Source organism: Prionailurus viverrinus, chromosome A1 (assembly GCF_022837055.1).
Source record: "Prionailurus viverrinus isolate Anna chromosome A1, UM_Priviv_1.0, whole genome shotgun sequence".
NCBI lineage: Eukaryota > Metazoa > Chordata > Mammalia > Carnivora > Felidae > Prionailurus > Prionailurus viverrinus.
Window position 1 is genome coordinate 180,406,817 of NC_062561.1, and position 22,576 is coordinate 180,429,392.

General features: G+C 41.5%; 1 protein-coding gene across 2 annotated transcripts in view; it reads right to left on the minus strand.

The window, feature by feature from the left end:
- The window catches only part of DOCK2 (dedicator of cytokinesis 2), a 422,335-nt gene that overhangs the window by 395,343 nt on the left and 4,416 nt on the right, over positions 1–22,576 (minus strand). For both annotated transcript variants that reach the window (XM_047853312.1, XM_047853320.1), the window contains exon 2: positions 6,953–7,036. In XM_047853312.1, coding sequence (XP_047709268.1) covers positions 6,953–7,036 — 84 coding nt within the window. The remainder of the gene's footprint in view (positions 1–6,952; positions 7,037–22,576) is intronic.

The following is a 22,576-nucleotide window of genomic DNA, read 5'->3' on the forward strand; positions in this document are numbered from 1 at the left end:
GGTGGGAATGCAAATTGGTGCAGCCGCTCTGGAAAGCAGTGTGGAGGTTCCTCAGAAAATTAAAAATAGACCTACCCTATGACCCAGCAATAGCACTGCTAGGAATTTATCCAAGGGATACAGGAGCACTGATGCATAGGGCCACTTGTACCCCAATGTTCATAGCAGCACTCTCAACAATAGCCAAATTATGGAAAGAGCCTAAATGTCCATCAACTGATGAATGAATAAAGAAATTGTGGTTTATATACACAATGGAATATTACGTGGCAATGAGAAAGAATGAAATATGGCCCTCTGTAGCAACGTGGATGGAACTGGAGAGTGTGATGCTAAGTGAAATAAGCCATACAGAGAAAGACAGATACCATATGGTTTCACTCTTATGTGGATCCTGAGAAACTTAACAGGAACCCATGGGGGAGGGGAAGGAAAAAAAAAAGAGTTTAGAATGGGAGAGAGCCAAAGCATAAGAGACTGTTAAAAACTGAGAACAAACTGAGGGTTGATGGGGGGTGGGAGGGAGGAGAGGGTGGGTGATGGGTATTGAGGAGGGCACCTGTTGGGATGAGCACTGAGTGTTGTATGGAAACCAATTTGTCAATAAATTTCATAAAAAAAAAAAATCAAAAATCAACATCAATAACAACCACTACCAGAGAAAGTTGGCAGGGCATATTTTCTATTTTATTTACAGAACGTACAGATTTTTTTTAAGTTTATTTATTTATTTTGAGGGCGGGGAGGGATAGAGAGAAAGGGAGAAAGAAAGAATCAAGCTGAGCCCAATGCAAGGCTCGAACTCACAAACTGTGAGATCATGACCTGAGCAGAAAACAAGTCAGACACTTAACCGGCTGAGATACCTGGGTGCCCTGAGAACCTACAGATTTTGAATACCATCACTTTTTCCCAGTGAAGTCCCAACAAAGTAAATGACACATGCTTCAAATTCAACAAAATAGAAGTTTACTGATGATTTCGCCTCACCCTCATTCATAAGAGAAGTTCACTTTCACAGGACCTGTCTCTAAAGCAGACCCAAACAAAGGGACATCTCCCTGCAGAGTGGCACTTTAAAAGGATGCCCTGTCAAATGTTCATCAAGACCCTCTCTTACCCTAAGAGTAAAGAACTTTGATCACTCTCAGTGGAGTTGTTAGTACAGAAGCTGCTACATGGCTCCGGGTCCACCCTACTCTGCGAGTGGTAGATTCAAAATTCTCTTTGCAAACCTCTTGGCAGCCCAACAAGAACGAGGTAATGCACACATGCCAAGTTAGAAAGAGTTCCAAATATTTTTAAGTGAGAAAAGCAAATCTCAGAGTGGGATGCACAGTGTGGTCCCATTTCTAGGAAACAACCAAAGCTATGCCTTACCTGAAAAAGCAAAAGAAACTATGTTGGCCTCCTCCTTCATACCTTCCCTTTGTTTCATTTTACTGGTGAACAAAATTCAAAAGTTCCTTGGGAACCACTATACAGAAATCTCATTCTCTTCCCACTAAGAGTGGGCCCCCATGACCCAGACGAGCATATTTATCAGTAGATGGAATGAGACTTGACCTGTTGTTCCAGAAAGAAAGCAAATAATTCAAGGGGGAGCATTTAGTCCCTCTGAAGGGCTTAGAAAGAAGAGTCTAAACAAGCAGGATTCCTCCCCAAGACCATCCCCCACCATAGTGTATGTCATCAGAAAAGAAAGAGAGACAGACAGAGAGACACAGGGGTCTTTGGAGGTGGTAGTCACTGCCTTCAGAGCGCTTGGTATAGCTTCTCCACCCACAAGTCAGACAGGCATGAGGGGTAGAGTCCAGGAGATTCACAGCTAGGGACATTTGGCATCTCATACCCCAACTACATGACTATTCATGCAGAGGACTGGATGATCTTTGGGCTTATTTGATCAAGGAAGACAGAGATTTGGAAAGAAAGCATGCCAAACTCCCTCCCACCCCCAGCCTTGCTTAAGCTGGAGAAGGAGGGGAGGCATTAAACTGGATATAAGATTGAAATCTTCTTTTGAAATGTCATTAAATATCAGGAAAGATGTCAACCAAATATGACTGAAGGAAGTGAATGAGGAAAAATAATACTGATTTTTTTTTATGTTTATCCTCGCATAAGGACTTCTGACTGCTCAATAAACATATGTATTTTTGTGTTTTTTACCCAGAACATAGAATCAGAACATAGAATGTTTATGCTACCTCTGGGTAAAAAGGGCAGCCTGAGAGATATACTATGGACCAAAAAATAAGCATTAGGATATCTAAGGCTTAGCAACAATGGGTACCCTTCTGAACTGTCTGAATTTTCAACAGAACAAAATATTAAATTTAGTATAGGCAAGGAAGGGCTGGCCTCACCTATTCCAGGCAACCAGAGAGCCAGCTTCCAGATTCTCTGGGCTATACTGTAGACAGACATACCTCCCGGTCTCCATGTGGCTGTATATAATGGGAGGAAGGATGGAATTAATCAACACAAAACACCTAAGAGTGTTTTAACATAGAGTCTAGCATGGTGCTAGACAGCTTCTTTACTTTCTGTCATGTTATCCTCATAACAACCTTAAGAAAAGACAATGGTAACCCATTTCACAGGTAAGAAAACTGAAGCCCACCTACCCCAGACCATTCAACTAATGGGTAGTGGAGCAGAGAATAACTTTCTGATTCAAAAGCTCATGATCTTTCCACTCCTTTTTTGTTTGTTTGTTTGTTTGGGGGGAGGATTTAAAAACCATCGAAAAGTACAAAAAATAAAATAACAACCACTCACATTCCTACCACCTAGAATTAATCATTACTAATATCTGGAGATGGGTGCTTCATATCTTAAAGACTGTATTATCATTTTGTCTAAAATAGATATGGGCTGTTACAAAGAATTTAAAGTAAGCAGGAAAATATAAATATAGAAGCTAAAAGAATCATCCTGAATCCCATTACCCATAAAAAGAAAAATACTATTAACATCATTTTAGTCAACTTCTCATTTATATTTATATACACAGAATAACAGATGGATAAATAGATAAAATATCATTTCCAAAAATTCTCATAAAAATTAGTATATAGTAAAGATATTATGCAAATAAAAATCTCAAATACCAAACTTAATCTTATTTATTTGTATTTAATAAAAGAAAAAGAAATGGAGTGAAATTGAAGGAAATGCTGAAACTTTGATTAAATGTTTCTTCTTAGGGGAATCCTCTTGCACTGTTGGTGGGAATGCAAACTGGTGCAGCCACTCTGGAAAATAGTATGGAGGCTCCTCAAATAGTTAAAAATAGAACTACCGTATGACCCAGCAATTGTACTACTAGGTATTTATCCAAAGAATACGAAAATACTGATTCAAAGGGATACATGAACCCCAAAGTTTATAGCAGCATTATCTTCAATAGCCAAATTATGGAAATAGCTCAGTATTCATTGACTCATAAATTGATAAACAAGATGTGGCATATACATACAATGGAAGATTACTCAGCCATAACAAAGAATGAAATCCTGCTACTTGCAGCAACATGGATGGAGCTAGAGAGTATTTTGCTACTCGAAATAAGTCAGTCAAAGACAAATACCATATGATTTCACTCATGTGTGGAATTTAAGAAACAAAACAAACGAGCAAAGGGGAAAAAAGAGGGAGGGCAGCAAACCAAGAAACAGACTCTTAACTATAGAGAACAAACTGATGGTTACCAGAGGGGAGGTGAGTAGGGGGATGGGTGAAATAGGTGGTGGGGACTAAGGAGGGCACTTGTGATGAGCACTGGGTGATGTACGAAAGTACTGAATCACTGTATTGTACACCTGAAACTAATATTATTCTGTATGTTAACTAACTGGAATTTGAATAAAAACTTAAAAATAAAATTAAATAAATAAATTTCTCTTCTTTACACAAAAACAATCCTGAAAACTCCTTAAAAATAGTTATGAAATGCATTAAAAGATTGGCATGGTTATAAGTTTTTAATTGTTCTGTTTTATTTCTGATATTGACCAACTCTCTGTTAGGATAATGCCATAAAGTTAATCTATTCCCTTCTACTCCTCACTGCTCAATTTTATGTGCTGTGTTTTTTTTTTCTTTACATTGTCCATTTCCCTAACATTAACATTATTTTTGGTAGTCATAAATATTGTGACTTTTAATATCAAGCTCTATAAATTCATTCATTTAGACTCAGTGCTCACCACTATTTCCTTTTATCACAGCCTTTTACTTCCTGTATTATGAAATTTTGATTCAGCTCTCAATTGGCTGGATTTTATTTTTCAATTAGGTTTTTATAAGAGGGTCTCATGAGCACACCCCCCAGGTCTTTTTATTACATCACCTTGACTAATTTTTGACTGACACTGTGGTTTTCACCTTTTTATGTTTGCCAGAAACAGGTTTTCAATCAGAATCATAGGCAGAACTTCGCATCTGCAAAGCAGACAACACCGGACCTGATCTCAGAGACTTTAGCTGTCCAGGGCCCTCAGGGAAACCTTAAAATCCCATAAATTCCAGTTTGAAAACTCCCTATGGATATGGATGCATGCATGATGAGTCTTGATAATTTGTATACCAATGCTTCAGATAAATAGAATCATTTTAGCAGACTTCTGAACATTGAATATACATTTTCAAAGTACTCATGAACTGGCAATCACTCGCTAAATTAATATGCCTAGCTCTTTCCAGAAAGGCAATGTGGCTGCTTCTTGCCAGGATACATTAAAATAAAACTAATAAAATAGAATTAAAAGAGGAAAACCAGAACCAAAGAGGTTAGCAACAAGGACACTAATCCCAAAGACAAATAAAGGTGGCTTGAGTCATCAAGTGTGACCTTTCCGAAGGTCGGGACCAGGCCAGGCAAGGGAATGAAAGGCTCTGACTGTGTGCTACCCGTGTGGTCAGTTTACTGGCCTCAAGCTCTTTCTCCAGGAAAACGAAACGGAAAATACTTGTCTGAATCTCAAAATGTGGGACGCGGCAAATAATGACCAGGTTTTTTCACTGTCTTGGTAGCTATGGAGTGAAAGAAAGGCTGTGGGCTTATACACATGGGGAGGGAAACACAGCCACACTCCCTGTGTGACCCTCAGCGAGTCATTTCTCTTCCCTGAGTCTTGTTTCCTGACTTGCAGATGTGAGGCCTCACGCCTGTTTCTCAGGATTAGCATTCAGCAGCATGGGAGACACAGTGAGGAGAGTTGTCATCTGTTTATATTTTCATTCTTTGACCTTGCTGAATACTTACAGTTTGCTTATCTGCCACTGGGTAGAACCAGATTTGTGAAAGATGGGTTGCAGTGTGGAAGGGGGCATGGGGGTTGGAACCATATACTCTCCTTCCTGCCCCTGTCCCATTCACTCTGTGTGTAAAAGGTTTTAACAGTGCCAGACTGGGATTTTCAGAGGCCTGGACTCTAAAAAGTGCCTTGTTTCACCTCACATACAACCCAAAATAACAATAACACTAAAGGATAAGACAAATGTAAGGAAGGTGAACAAAGTTCTCATTTCTCCCATGATGACCCAGCTAAAGCTGTTTTGAAATATCAAATATCAAATTCTTTCCTCCTCACAAAAGCTTTTCTGCTTGCTTGCTTTTTGGTTTGCATGTGCGTGTGTGTGTGTGTGTGCTTGTGTGCATGTTTGCATGTGTGTGTACGCGTCTCTGTGAGTGTGCTGTGTATGCTTGTGTGCCAATCTGCAGAACAGCCTTGGAAGTTACATACAGCTAATCTGGCACTGGAGATAAGACCTGTCCTGTGGGTGGCTGTGAGGACTAGCATGTCAGCATTGTGCACACTAGCATGTCAGCACTGACTAGCATGTCAGCTGACTAGCATGTCAGCACTTTAGCACAGTGCCTCCAGTACGTGGTAAGCATCCAACGATGGCTAGTTCTATAGGCACCTCTGTTCTTCTGGCTGGCTGTTTCCCCTGGAGGGGCTCGCCTTCACAGTAGCACACCTGTTTCCTGCCCACCCCTCACTCCCATCACAGCACAGGAGAGCATCACCTGAGGGATTAGCTGGGAGGGAGGGATGGGCCTGGGTGCTCAGTCCACTCACCTCTTCTTTCTTCTTCCTCTGCCCAGCTACAGGAAGGACATATGCTCTCCACACAGTTGGATTAGTGGCAGGCCCAGGGAAGGGGAGAACTGTGGAGGTCTTGCTCTGCCAGTGACGACTGGGAGAGTCTGGCTCAGAGTGGCCGACACATTGGCAAGTTTCTTTAGTATTACACCCAAGCCACACTCCCAATATCAATTTTATCAGTGACATAGGTGATATATTGATTCATAATGGCCTAACTCATGGGTCCAAGGCCATTAGCTTTTGTGCAAGTTTTAAAGAGTACCCCTACGACCACCAGCACCACCATGGGTAAACACAGCCCAATACACGCTTGGCTTCACAAGAGAATGGCACCTCTGTGGGAAGAAAGAGATGCCACTTTGCCCAAGACAGGGCCCCCAGCTCAGTGCAGGGTGTGAGCACTGCTCCCTGGACCAGGCACAGTGCCTATACCACACAGTTGTGCATATCAGTTCTCCTGGAATCAAGGGTATAATTTCCTAAGCCTTCAAACCCCTAATAGTGCTGATTTCCCTTTATAACCTTATTAGTATTGATACTAAGAAAGAAGGTGGGTGTCAAAGGCCCTAAGAGCCTCATGGCTATGGCAAATGGACAGCACAACAAACATCAAACCACACAGTCAGGCCTTTGCTACTAAGCATAAATTGCTAAAATAACAAAGCATTATTTTCAGTACATTCAAATTACTAATATTATCAAAATTCATAACAGACTACACACAGCTCCAGGTTCCAAGAGAGGGCTGGAGGTGCTGGGTATATGCTGCAGGCGTCCCAACACCATCAGCTAGGGGTCCTGGCGTCCCTGGATCACTTGAGCCAGTGACTCACCTCCGCAGGTCTCCTGTATTCGCACCACATCACCAATCTGCAGGGAGAGCTGGAGGGCTCCACTCCCTTGGAAGTTGTATATGGCTGTGAAACAGAAGAGAGGGGCAGCCTGGTCAGACTTCTGGATACTGATAATCACTGCTCCTCCCTGTTTTCCCTGCCTTGAGTTTACCCAACACCATGCAGACTACATGGGCTAACAAGACTAATGCAGAACCCACTGCCTACCACAGGACTGAATGCAGCCCCAGCCTGGCTGCTAAAGGCCCTCACTCATTGACCAAACCTGACCTCTCCCAGCACAGGTTCTGCACTCCAGTCTGCATGACAAGAACGCTGTTCATATCATCTACCATAGGTTGACCTCTCACAGTGCACCAGGCATGTGCTCTGCACATCTTCTCATTCCCTTCTCACAGCAACCCTGTGAGGTATAAACTGTGATCCCATTTTGCAGATGGAAAACAAAGGTGCTGAAAAGTTAAATAATCTGGTGAAAATCATCAGGCCAGGAACTGACAGGAAAATCAGTATCTAACTTCCATATTCTCAACCACCATGATGAGGTACTTGCTGCTCCCCAATTACTCCCTCCTGGTGACAATAGCCTGACATCCAAGGATGTGCTGTCTCCCAATTTCCATTATCAGTGCCTGGGGGCAGTAGTTGGCTGTGAAGTAGCCAGAGTCCCCTCTGTGCTGTCAGAACCTCCGTTAACCCCTTGGAACACGACCTCATGCCATATCATTGCAGTGCGTAGGCCGTGCTCAGCGTCACTTGCTAAGTGAAGACCAGGCCACATTGTTAATCCATGTTAGGGGTTGCAGCCTACTTTCCAAAGGCTAAAAATGGAACCACCAGCTTAGTAGGTCTTCAAGAACAGAATAAGACACAATGCATGTGGTTTGATTTAAAGAAAGTCTCTCAGGAGGCTGAACAGTATGATCCTAGAATGTTGTCATCATTCATTCATGCAGCAAATATTCAGTAAGTGGCTATGATGTGCCAGGCACATGCTAGGCACTGATCTCACTCTATTGGTGAACACAGAAATAAATACAAGTTTACAAAAGATGATACATGTGAAAGAGAAACAATAGAGCCTGGTATAGAGTTATAGGGCACATCACATTTTGTTGGGGTATTTAGGAAAGGCCTCTCTGAGCTGATACACAAAGTAATTGAGCTGTTCAGCTGTGGGGACACTAAGGGAGGGGCATTTCAGGAAGAGGGAACAGCATGTGCAAACGTCCTGAGGAAGGAAGGCACTTGGCATATTCAGACAACATCAAAAGAAACCTCTGTGGATGGAGTAAGATACGAGAGGAAAAGGTGATACAAGATGAGGCTGAAGAAGTAGGGACCAGGTCCCGCACAGCCTTGTGATGTTTAAGCTTTACTCCAAGAGAATGAGAAGCTGGAGGGATTTTATTTATTTATTTGGGAATAGATTTATTGGGATACAATTTGCCCATATGAGGTATATAATTCAACAATTTATTCACAGAGTTGTGCAGGCATCACCATGATTAATTCTAGAACAATCTCATCACCTCGGAAAGTTACCCCAGCCCCAAGTGGCTACTAATCTACTTTCTGTCTCTACAGATATGTTTATTCTGGGCACTGCATACAAATAGAATCATATAATACATGGTCTTTTGTGACTGGCTTCTTTCACTCAGCAGTGTCCTCAAGATTCATCCATGGGGTAGCAACTGTTGCAACTCAATTTACTGCCTCTCCCACTGGTCCTCAGTTTCCTCATATGTCAACAAAACAAAATGTATTCAAAAACTACTTCTTCAGGTGACTTCAGCAAAAATGGCAGAGTAAGGAACTCCACGTGCCTGTCCCTCCAAAGAAGTAATGAGAAATCTGACAAAAGCTGTCAGAATCAACTGTATCAGAACCCTAGAAAATAGTCAAAAGTTTACACCAAGAAAATGCTTAATCAAGAAAAAGGCAACTGAAACCTGGTAAAGCTTTCTGACATTTTAACTTACCCTTACTCCCCACCTCGGTGGTGGTCTTGAAAATGGTATTCTGTGTCCTTTGTGTGGGTTTCTAGAGCCAGAGGGAGCAGAGAGGACCTTGTTCTAAGAAACTGTAGTTGTCTGTTTCGACCTGTGTGTGGGCTCCCCAAAGGATTAGAGCTATGAGCTTGTCCTTTATTATTGTTTATTATTTATGCTTTGGAGGAATGAGAGGAGTAGAAGTAAATTAAGTCAATGGTAAGACTACCAGGAGGACTCAGGATTCCTCTCATTGAGCTCAATCTATTATCTGCCCTGTTTGGTCACACAATTCATCAGCAATGAGCTTCTGTTTGGTTTGGAGACCACTGGGATTAGAGAGACAGAACAATGGCCTTTTCATGGGCCTTTCCACATTTACTCTGCCTCCCTCCATCCAATCGCCACACATTAGCCAGAGCAATAGTCAGTGCAATGGGATTATATCACTCCCCTGCTTAACTAACACTCTTCTGTCTTCCACCCACTGGCATGTGTATAAACAAAAGATAGTATATCCATACAATGGAATATTATTTAGCCACAGAAAGGAATAAAGTAGTTACAGTTACTACAATATGGATAAATATGGAATGAACAATACCCACATATACCAGGGGATCTGGAAGGCTATGCACATGGTTGGACATGCTAATAAAGGATGGAGAAGGCCGTAAACTCTCAACTCTGACTGACCTTCAAGCACCATGCTGTCAGGAAATGCAGGCAGGCTAAGGCAGAGCTGCAAGTAGCCTGGTTAAGTGTTAAAAGTATGCCCCAATACACACATACAGAGTCAAGCTGCAAACAGCAGATTTTTTTTTCTTTCAACTTCAGGCATTTGGAGATTTGAGTGACCATATTGCAACAAATAATACAGTCTTCACAAAAGTACTTTAGAAAAGTCATTAAACAAACAAACCATTATATCCTATATTAAGCAGCTACAACAAGCCCTGACAAGGAAGAGAATCTGACATCTGAGCTAGCACATTATAATATTCAAGATATTCAGTTTTCAACACAAAATTATGAGGCATGTAAAAAAACAAACAAACAAACAAGAAAGTATGGCCTATTCACAGAAGAAAAAAAAGAAATTAATAGAAATTCCTCACAAACAATATACATTGGATTTATAAGAAAAAGACTTTAAATCAATTGTCTTTATGCTCAACTAGCTAAAGAAAACTATGGGCAAATAACTAAGTAAAACCAAAAGAATAATGTTGCATAATATAGAGAATATTATTAAATAGACAGAAATGACAAACTAATAAAATAGAAATTCTGTAGCTAAAAAATACAATAAAAAATGTTAGAGAGGCTCAATTGCAGACTTGAGCAGTCAGAAGAAAGAATCAATAACCTTGAAAGTAGGTCAGTTGAGATCAGCCAGCCTGAGAAGTAGAAAGAAAAGAGAATAAAGAAAAATGAACAGTGCCTAAGTGACCTGTGGGATACTATCAAGCACACAAACTTCATACAATGGGAGATTCCATAATTAGAGGAAAGAGAGATAAAGGAGTAGAAAGCATATTTGAAAAAATAATGGCCAGAAACTTTCATTTGATGGAAGACATAAGACATAAATCTACAGACCCAAAAAGGTCAGTGCTATCTGAGCAAAATAAACACAGATATCCACACTGAGACATAATGGTCAAACTGTCAAAAACCAAAAAAAAAAAAAAAAAAAACCAGAAACAAAAACAAAACCCAGAGAATTTTAAAAACATCAAGAGAGAAGCAAATCATCATGTACAAAGACTCCTAAATAAAATTAATAAGTGATTTCTCTTCAGAAACCACAGAGGCTAGAAGGCAGTGGGATGTCATATTTAAAGTGCTAAAAGAAAAAAAAATCAACCAAGAATTCTATCTCTCAAAAAATTATTCTTCAAATATAAAGAAGTTAAGAGATAAACAGAAACAGAGGTCCATCACTAATAGACAACTGGAAAGACAAATACATAAAATAATAATTATAAAATCTATAATACACACATATACACAATCTATAAAAATGTAATGTGTGACAATAACAACAAAAGGGGAGAGAAAGATTTGTACTGAAGCAGAGGTTTTGTCTACTATTGAAGCTAAATTGGTATTAACTCAAAATATATTCTTATTATGGTAAGATGTTAATTGTGAACCCCAGGTTAACCTCTAAGAAAATAAGCAAAAAACACAGAGAAAAGTAAATGAGAAAGGAATCAAATCAGTAAACTAGAAAAAATCAATTAAACACAAAAGAAGGTAGTAATGAATTGAAGAACAAAAAAACATGTAAGATACATAGAAAACAAATAGCAAAATGTTGGAAGTAAAACTTTCCTTATGAGTATTTACATTAAATGTAAATGAATAAAACTGTCTTGGCAAAAGGCAGAGATTGGTAGAAAGATTATAAAACAATAACCAAACACACACACAGACACACACACACACACAGACACACACACACACACACCCCACCATGATCCAGCTGTATGTTATCTACAAGAGACTCACTTTATATCCAAAAATACAAGTTAGGTTCAAAGTAAAAGAGTGGGGAAAAAATGTTCCTTGCACATAGTAACAAAAAACACTGTAGTGGGTATGGTAATACCAGACAAAACAGACTTTAAGTCAAAAGTGTTTCAAGAGACAAAGAAGAGTATTATATATTGGCAAAAGGGTCAACACACCAAGAAGATATAGCGATTATAAACAGATGTCCCTAATAACAGCACCAAAATGTATGAAGCAAACACTGACAAAATTAAAAGGAGAACTAGGCAGAGGCTAATAATAGCCAGAGACTTCAATGTCCCACTATCAGTAATGTACAGAACATGTAAGCATAAAGTCAGTAAGAAAATAGAATATGTGAGCCATACTGTAAATAACCAGACCTAAAGGACATATACAAAATACTCCATCCTGCAACAGCAAAATGCACTTTCTTCTCAAATGCATATGGAACATTTTCTAGAATAGCCCATAAGTTAGGCCACAAAACACATCTCAATACATTACAAACACTGAAATTATACAAAGTATCTTTTCCAATGACAGAGGAATGAAGCTAGAAATGAATAAGAGAAATAAAACTGGAAAATTTACAACTATGTGCAAATCAAACAATATACTCTTTTTTGAGAGAGAGAGAGAGAGAGAAAGAGAAAGAGCGCACATATATGCACACTAGCAGGAGAGGGGAAGAGGGAGAGGGAGAGAGAATCTCAAGCAGACTCCTCGCTCAGTGCAGAGCCCAACTCAGGGCTCAGTCTCAGGACTGTGAGATCGTGACCCGAACCAAAATCAAGAGTTGGCTGTACAACCAACTGAGCCACCCAGGTGTCCCTAAACAATATGCTCTTAAGCAACAAGGTATCAAAGAAGAACTCACAAGGAAAATTAGAAAATATTTTGAGACAAATGAAAATGAAAACACAACCTCACAAAACTTATGGATGGAGTGAAAGCAGTAATCATATCAGTGAAGGAGCCTTGGAGAAGAAATGAGATCAGATTCCTCCTCAAACATAAAAAAGAAGCATTTATAATATTGTTTCACTGTGTCCCAGAGAAGCATATTCTCAATTGTCCTTTTGTGTTGTCTTCATAACTACTACACGAGGTAGCTACTATCCTCATTTTAGAGAGGAAAATGAGGTACAGAGGGTTTGAGTGGCTCACCCATAATCTCCCCTTACCCTGTTGGTAGTAAGAGCCAGGACTCTAACCCAGCCCTGTGCCTTATTCATTCTCTGCACCTGTTTCCTCCCCACAGAACCTAGATGGCAGGTACTCAGGTGTTCACCAGACCCTGCTTCACGCTTCAGTCTTGCCACATTCTCTACGGGGAAAAGGAAGAAACTTAGAGGCTATTTAGTCCAAACACCTATACAAATCAGCCCTTTCACCATGGGACCAACTAGTGTTTGTAGGTATTCATAGTAATGGAAAATCTCGATCCTGAGAGACGATAAAACTTGGGAGTCAAGAGTCTATCTGGAGTCACGCAGATGTGGCTCCTGGGCCTCGTTTTGCCCTTTATTGGCTCTGGCCTCAAACCCAGAGCCACAGCATGTGATTATACAGGTTTTGCCCTGCAAGGGGTGACCCATTGGAGGTTAGTGTGCAACCTGTGATCTGGGCAGGGGAGGGGTATTATTTTTGTAATCCACCCAAAGTCACTGTAAGGGCCAGTGGAAGGCTGCTGGAGCAGCTTCACACCCCTGAGTCTCATTTTCCCCAATCGTAGAATGGAGGAGATGATAGTCCCTAATTTGCAGGGTTCTTAGGAAGCTCAGCTGACATTAAAACACAAAGCATTTACTGGTGTCTGGCCATAGTAAGTCCTCAATAAATGGTCATCATTTTTCTCTTTATTAGCATTATAAAACCTCCTAAAACAATCTTTTCAGAAGAACTCCTTCAGAGCTCTTCTTTAGGTCACCTTAAATCTGTCTCCCTGCAGTTTGCAACAAATGACACTGTTGGTCAACACTGAATAAAATTAATCCTTTGTTCAAAACCAGACCTTGAGAAGGCCCTCAGGGGACTCAGGAATCTCTTCTCCTGCATAAACATAGCATGTTTCTCTGTTGCCTTTACACTTGGTCTGATTTCAAACCCTGTCCCCACACAGGCTGCTGACATTTGGACCTGCTCCAGCTTGCTGGTGCTCTAACTCAGACCCTCCCACTCCTTGCTCCCTCCAACCCCAGAAATTCGGCTGAGAACATGTCTGTCACAGACCTGGGCAGGGCCATGGAGGCAACTGAGATTTCTAACAGAAGAATCCCATCCACAAAATAAGTTGGCCTCTGGGGAACTAGCAAATAAGGTCTGTCGGTCAGACATTAGGAGGGTGGGGTGAGACTGTGTTTTGTTCCCTATTTCCTCTCCATCTTTCCTTAGGAATCCCTTCCTTACCCTCTGCCCAGCTTCATCAGATTAGAAGGTTCCAACTGATCAATTTAAGAAAATGTTTTGGACAGATCTTGAAACATGGTATTCAACATGAAGGTCTGTATTCATTCCAAAGACTCACATTGTATGAAAATGAAAGTAACTGATGTTGCTGTTTAATTTAAAAATGTATTTCTGCGTTTGCATAAGGGCCTCTATTCTCAAGGCTCCATTTGGGGAAAATCAGACATTACTGACAAGGAAGTGGCTTTGCATACCAATACCCTATTCTGTTAAATTTTCTAAATGACTAACAGGAAACTTTGAACAAGAATGCTACTGTTTGCTAAAGTTTGATTGCTTATCTATGATCCTCATTTGAGTTATTTCTGACCAGTGTAGAAACAGATCACCTTTTCCCCTATTCCCTGTAGGCCTAACCACTGTCAACTTTTGAATGAGGGATGAAAGGGGCAGAAAAACATGAGCAAGATATAGGACAAAAAATAAGTAAAGCCACTAAAATCATAGCCTGCCCCACCCTAGCCATGTCCACCCAAGGAAGATGGAAAAGTGGTGGGTGGCAGGATCCCCAGAGACACCCATTCTAGCTTCCCCTTTCATATAAGGTCTCCAGACACTGGAGAATATGGACACATCTGCATGGAGGATTTGACTTCTTCCTCCATCAAAGTACTATACCCAAGAACCAAGGCAGCAGTTGGTTACTGACAAGCCGGCTCAAACCAAAATACTTATAGCTGAGGATCAAAGGGATGTTTAAAGTACCAAGGTCATCTGGGCTCATTAAACCCAATGAGGACTCGCATACTGGAAATGTGGGTTGGCAAGCCAGTGGAAACAGCTACTTTGAGACAGGTGAGACTTTCAACAACCCTAGAAATAGAACCCATTGATTAGCCACCAATTCCACTTAAACATATTGAGATACACAGTTCATCAGGAACCCAAATTGAGAGAAATAAAAAGTAAACACCATTGTTATAGCATGCAGTGCACAGAAACAACTAGGGTGGGGTCGCTGTAGTTTGTGCAATGTTAGGAGGTAAGTACATGTTTCTCTTGGATTTATAGATGAGGAAACTGAGACACAAAGAGGGTGAACAACTTATCCACCTCATAACTTAGATAGGTCAATTGACTGATCCAGAAGTCTGCTTTCTAACCACTGCACACACTGCTTGCCCACCAAAAAAAGGTAAACACTTATTGGGCATATGTTATCTACCAAGCATATATGATTTTTGCAAAGATATTCATCTGAGCACCTACTGTGGACTAGGTACTGTTCTGAGTCCTGGGGTTATAGTGACAGATAAGACAGATAAAATCCCTGGCATTCTACTAGTATCACTGCATTTAATCTTCACAGTAATCCTCCAAGCTATTATCTTCATATAACATGTGAGAAGCTCAGAGATTAAGGAACTTGCCCATGACCACACAGCTAGAAAGTGGTAAAAAGTGGATTCAAGCCCAGATCAGAGTCCAAAGTTCTTGCTTCCCTTACCAGCCTATTTCTGATGTTACAATTTAGTGTGTGTGTGTGTGTGTGTGTGTGTGTGTGTGTGTGTGTGTAGGTATATATTTACATATATGTATATATATACACACACAGTATACACTAGACTTGTTCATTTCCTGTTTTCTCCAGCCTTGGTGAGGGTGAAGATTGAGTCTGCCTTTTGACCACTGAATTCCCAGTGTTGTTCCCACAGTAGAATTCAATCAATATTTACAGAGCTTTAATAAATACTTGTTGAACTGAAGGGATGCGAACATGAAGGGCAGGTATGCCCCTTCTTCTGGTTAAACTCTTTCATGAATTTCTTAAGATTACTTCAGGAGATGCTGATTCAGCTTAGCTGCCAATTTGATTGCAGCCAAGTGCTCTGTGATCTTTAGGGTGGACTTATACCTCACCTGGGGCCCTGCTCTTTGCTGACATGTTTGAAAGTAAAAGCTTCAGCAAATACCAAGTATTAATAATAGAGTTTGGAAAAGTAGATACATAAGAGGAGCAAAAACAATAATGGAGAAAAATAATACAATTGCCTTGAGTTCACTTCTCTAGTCCCTGAGCTGGACTTTGAAGGGTCTCTAACCTAGGGGAGTACTCACCTACTGGCAGGCCCACTTTGAATTCACGTGAAACACACTCATTGTAAATGCACAAGCATTTTGCCTGAAGTCTCTGGGCAAGGTGTTGACAGGCTCAGCACCAAGGCAACATCCTGATGTTGCATCAGGGAGGGCAACTGCCATGACCCAGCAGAAGCTTCCAGCAGCAAGGCCAGAGCTCACATCCAGTGATGGTATTGAATAAGGTTTGAGAATCACAGCCAGAGGTAACCAAGGAGGAAGTATTCCTCCACTGACCAAGAGAAGACAGAGGAATTACAACCTCCACTGAGCTTTTCTGTGCACTAAACACTATTCCAAGGGCTTTATCCATAGTCACCTACTTAATCCTCACCATAATTCTTGGGTACAATCATTGTCATCTCCATTTTACAGATGAGAAGACTGAGGTAGTGTAAGATCAAGTGAATAGTCCAGGATGACACAGCCAGGAAGAAGCCAAAGTGCCTATCACTGTACTCCATTTAAAAAAAAAAAATTTTTTAACATTTATTTATTTTTGAGAGACAAAGAGAGACAGAGCATGAGCAGGGGAGGGGCAAAGAGAGAGGGAGACACAGAATGCAAAGCAGCTTCCGGACTCCAAGATGTCAGCACAGAGCCTGATGTGGAGCTCGAACTCATAAACTGCAAGATCATGACCTGAGCCGAAGTCGGACGCTTAACCGACTGAGCCACCCAGAGCCCCTGTACTCCATTTTTAGTAAGCCAAAGGGACATGCTCAGCTAACAAGAGAAAGGTGGGATTGCCATGAGTTCTCTAACTAAGGACAGTGATTCTCAACTAGGGACAGTTTTGCCCCCAATGGAACATTTGTCAATGTCTGGAGACATTTTCAGTTGTCACAGTCTGGAGGGGTAAGAGGATGAAGTGAAGGAGCTTCAGCATCTAGCTGATAGAGGTCAGGGATGCTGCTAAACATCCTACAGTGCACAGAACAGCCCCATAACAAAGAAGAATCTGGTCCCAATGTCAATAGTGTCAAAGTTGTTAAGCACTACCCTAAAACATCATGATGGGACTCACTCTCCTTTCCAGGGCTGCTGTAGGTGCACACACACACTCACACACACTCTCTCCTATATTAACACACTCACACACTAGAGTTGGAAGAATGGCTTTATGATGAAACCAAGGGCTGATTTCTTCAGCCCCTCACTTCCAGGGAAGGGAGTGTCTGACACTCTGCTGGATCCTGCAAGTTAAAAAAGTGAGATGAGAGGGGATAGTTCCTGCTGTCCTGGAGCTTTTGTAAAATCTAATTGAAGAGACAAAATTAACCCAGAAAAAACAAGAAACTCTTAAAAATAAAATACTAAGCTGTGGACCACAGCAGCTGTAGAGTCTCAGAGGAGAGAGATCAAGAGAGGCCCCATGAAGGAAGTGAGACTGGAAGGAGAGGGAGGCACAGAGGGAGGGCAAGGGGGAGAAATGGAGTGAGAGCCCCTGAGGAGGTGGGTGGAGAATAAAGGTGGTAAGGGCAGGGAGGAAGGGGGGGAGGCTTGGTGTGATGTGGACATAGTCCCAGTGAGGGACAGCTGGACCATGTGAATAAAATCCCAGGGTGACTCTATTTGAGTTTGGGGACAGTGGCCAACTACAGGGGTCCATATGTTTGAGGAAGAGTTCAAGAATACTCCATTCATTGCTGTACTGCTCTCATAGAACCCAGCCTCCTGACAGGAAAGGGTTAGGGTTGAGGAGGTGAAGGCAAGACGGGGCAACTCAGTCCATCTGAATCTTATGAGACCACCAGATAGTGAAAAGCCACCCATAACCCATCACCTCCCCACCCCTACCACTCATTCATCTACCCACTTATCTACCCACCTGCTCATCCATCCACCCACCCATCCATCCAATTAACAATTACTAATTGAGCACCTGCTCTGTGCCAGAGAAGAGCAAGAATCATTGTCTTGCTATCATGGAGTTTACATTCTAGGGAAGAGCCAAATAATTCAACATGAACCTGCAATGAAATATGATGAAGGTGATGGAAGAGCTATGGTAGCATGAAGCAAAAGGTGCACCCGTGCCCAACCTGTGAAATGGAGACAGTAGTACTAATAATGGTATTGTTTGTTGCCTTGAACAAAAAAGAAGAAAGAGAGATTACTACTGAATTGTAAGTTTCCTGAGGGCAGAGACTGTGATTTTATCAAAACCAGCTCAGGACCATCACTTAGCATAATACCCAATTTAGGACCATCACTTAACACAGGCTTACTGAATTTAATTGATATGAATAGGCAATAAAAACAGCTCCCCAATAAAAACAGCTTCTTGTCCTTCACAGCTCCCAAAACCAAAAATTTATACCTTGGGCAGAATGCCTTAGCTGTGTCTATTGTATTGGTTTACTAAACAGTTACTGAGTACTTTTACCGGGCTCTTACTTAACTCACTTTCATGGACGGGCCATGATGAAATTGTAATGCAAAACGGCACACGTACAGATTTGCAAGAAGGAAGTTTATAGCGTCCACTGGATTCCTAAGGGGTCCCATGTTACAATAACAATTACTTTCTCTTATGTAGCATGTTTTTGCTAGTGCCTTATAGCTGGATGGACTCAAAGTTGACCCCAAAACAGAGCTCTGCCCTCAGACAATATGCTATCCAGCGGGCGAAGTGACATGTAGTTTGTTACATAACTAAAAGGTGAAACCTGAGTACTTCAGTAAAACAGAAGAGGCTCCTCCAGGAATGAAGTGTAAGGAAACTGCCTGAAAGAGTTTGCATTTCAGTGAGACCCTGAAGGTCTCTGCTCCTCCATTTCCTTATCTGTGAAAGGATGATAAAAGTACCCATCTCACAGGGTGGTTAAATGTGGTAGCACAAGTGCTCTGTAAATGTACCATGTTGAAAAAAGGTGAGCAATGTTAGTATTTATGACACTGTGGATAACTCAGATCAACAGTTTAAGTAAGGAAGTCTCGTATGCAATTCCATTCTCCCTGCTGCTCATACCAAAAACCTTGGAGTCACTCCTGATTCCTCTCTTTCTCTCATACCTAATTCCAATCTATGAGGAAAATCCCATTTTCTCCACCTACAACACACACATCCAGAATCTAAGCGAATCTCACCTCCTCCACTGCTGCCTCCCTGGTGTGGGCCACCACCATCTCTTGCCTGGGTTATTGTAGTAGTTGCTGGACTGGCCTTCCTGATTCCTCATTTAATTCCCCTCTCTCCATCATAAAGCATCTAGAATAATCCTTTTCAAACAACTCAGAACATTCTGCAATTCTACTGAAACCCCTACAGTGTCCCACCTCCTTCCATTTAGAGTAAAAGCTGAAGTCATTGCAACATGTGCCAGGCACTACTCAATACAACCTCCTGTCAGAGAATTCATTTCCTACTCTTCTGCCTCTTGCTTATTCTCCTCCAGCCACAGGGACCTCCCATACATCAAAGAGGTACCCTCTTCACGACCTTTGCATTGACTGTTGATTCTACCCAGAACATTCTTTCCTGAGACAACTCTCTACTGACACAACTAGTGAGGCAAGCAGCAAATTCCCACTTCCTTGGCAAATCCTCTAGGTTCAGCTGGCACTATGTATGTCCCTCTGCCAAAACCCAACATGCTGATCATGGTGTCTCAGCCCTGGCATTGCCACCACTCAATCCAGTCCAACAAACGACTGCTCAACATCTGTTCTATTCAGAATCTGTTTTGGATCTTGCATCTATGCAAGTCACAGTGTCTACCTGTCTTCTTCTACCATCTTAGTTTAGGCTTGGATTCAAGGGATCATGTGTTGTCAGGAAAACTCTAAGTGCCCTGGAGTAATGTCTAGAGAGGGGTCTGGAAAAGTGAGAAATGAAGTCATATCTCCTTCCAACCCCAGCTGCTATGACTGTAGCTTTAAACTAGTGCAGAAGCTGACAGTGTCCTATTGAGGTCACAGGAGATGACTTTCTCCAAAGAGAACTAAAAACCAAGTAAGACTTAAGAGGCTTACAAACTCAGCCTTACTGTGTTTTAACTCACATCAATTAAATGAAGTAGGAATATGGGAGAAAGTGCCTATTAAAGAGAACCTTTGTAGTGTCTCTACCCAGATTCCTCCGGATTTGGATGGTGATGAGCATTATCATTTCCCATTTGCAGAACATTTGCTACAGAACACAGACTGTGGCACCCATGTGTAATTGACTATTAAAGACCTGTAAGCTTTAAAAAACAAGCAATCAAACAAACAAAAGTCCAAAGATCCAGAAATTATAATATTATGGTGACTACATTGCCTGCCTCAACATACAACAGCAATATAAGGATGTTGATCTCAGGAAGAAGCAGAGCTTAGTAAACACAGTCTGTTAAGGTTCATTCAAATACAAACATTATGATTGGGAACAAGATAGCCACTAACTGATGAAGCTCTCACAAGCCTAGGGATTAGGACCATCTCTTTAGTGGACTCAAAGAGCAGGCACTTCTGAACAATCCCAAATTGCTGATGCTTTAGACAGTGGAAAGCCAGGCACCTAAGAATTGATGCTAGGATGGAATCAGATTTCCAATACATGTTTTTGTTGTTGTTGTTGTTGTTGTTGTTGTTGTTGTTGTTGCACCAGACTAATTTCTAGGGACCAGTCCAAGATATAGTTGGCCTCCATAGCAAAGATACATGTACTAAGATCCCTCCAAGTGTTTCCTTTGGAATTCTTTCCTCCATTGCTCCTCAGAGGCCTTCTCAGACCCTTCTCTCCAATATTCTTATTCACAGAACAAACTCTTTTCTTACACTGGCACATATAATGTAATTATATGTTTATTGATTTTTCCACAAAGTCCTTTTTTTTTTTTTTTTTTGTCTCTCCCACTAGACTATAAGCTCCAACACTGTAGGAACCATATTGGTCTAATTCTAGTAATTTCCTTGTCTAGCATAGGGCCTGGCACACAAGAAATCCCCAATAAATATTTAAGAAATAATGAAGAATGAATGAGTAAATGACTGAACAAGTTAATGAGTGAAAAATGCTCTCTATCCCTCCTCCTTGATTATTACCTTGGCAAATGTGAGTCCATCTATTCACATCTCCTCTCTCAGACCTTTGAACAAATAAATATGGATAAAAGATTCAGTAGACACTTGAATTGCAAAGTCATGCAGAGTTGGGGTGGGTGGCATGTTGGGGCCACTATTATGATGTTATCAGAATATCAAAGTTATGAATGAGTGATGGAATTAGAAGGAGTTGGTGAGGAGAGAGAAGAGAAGAGTGCTGATGTGTTAAGAGAAGCTGGGTTGCCACAAGAAGGGGGACAGAGGTTTCCAGGGTGGTCTCAGTTCAGACCCTTCTAGACACCTGCCTCTCATGTTTCCTGGATTTCTTTTTTATTTCCCCTGATCCTTAAAATATACCTACCCCCTCCTCACATACACATAGATACTGCACAACTTTTAATTGAACCAGTCTGAATGGATTTTGTTCCTTTAATAAGAGCCTGTGCTGCACGAGATTCAAGTACCCACTGCCCACTCCAAATCTGTCCATTTTGGCATGGAGCAGCTCTGTCTAGGGTCCTGCACTGCAACAGCATCACAGGCATTCCTGTATGTGGGGGTGGTCTCAGATTCATCCATATTCCCCAATCAAGACATGGAAAAAGACCCTTTTCCTACTTTTGCAGAGCCTAGTATGGTTTGCATTGTGCCCCTCCCACAAACAAAAGATGTGTTAGAGTCCTACGCCCCAGTACATCAATGTGTGATCTTATTTGGATAGAGTCTTTACAAAGGTAATCAAGTGAAAATGAGGTCATTAGGGTGGGCCCTAACCTAATAAGGAGTGGTGTCCTTATTAAAAGGAAAATTTGGAGAAAGACACATACACAGGGAGAATACTGTATGGAGATGGAAGTAGAGATCAGGATGATGCCTCTACAAGGCAAGGAGCACCAAAGATTGCCAGCAAACCACTAGAAGCTAGGGAGGGGCATAGAACAGATCCTCCCAAACAGCCCTTAGAAGGCACTACCAATGCTCCCCAACACTGCCAGCAAGTACTCAACCATAACCAGAGACAGCCTGCATATAGAAGAGGTTTCTAGGCATCACTGAAGCCCCCCGCACCAATTCCCCCCCTTACTCTCTGTCTGAAAAGTCTGACCTGTCCCTAAATGTCATACCACAGACAATGGGTCATCCTTTATGGACTCAACTGTTATCCATGCCTAGTCCCACAAATTTGTTTGTTGAAGCCTTAATCCCCAGGACCTCAGAATGTAACCATATTTGGGGATCAGTTCTTTAAGTACATGATTAAATTAAAAATGAGGCTGTTAGTGTGAAGTCCTAATCCCATATAACTGGCATCCTTCTAAGGGGAAGAGACACTAGGGGTGAGCGTGCACAGAGATGACTGCGTGAGGACAAAGCCATGAGACGGCAGGTGTCTGCAAGCCAATGCCTCAGGAGAAACCAATCTACTGGCACCTTGGCCTTGGCCTTCCAGTCTCCAGAACTGTGAGGAAACAAATTTCTATTTTTTAAGCCACCCAGTCTGTGGTAC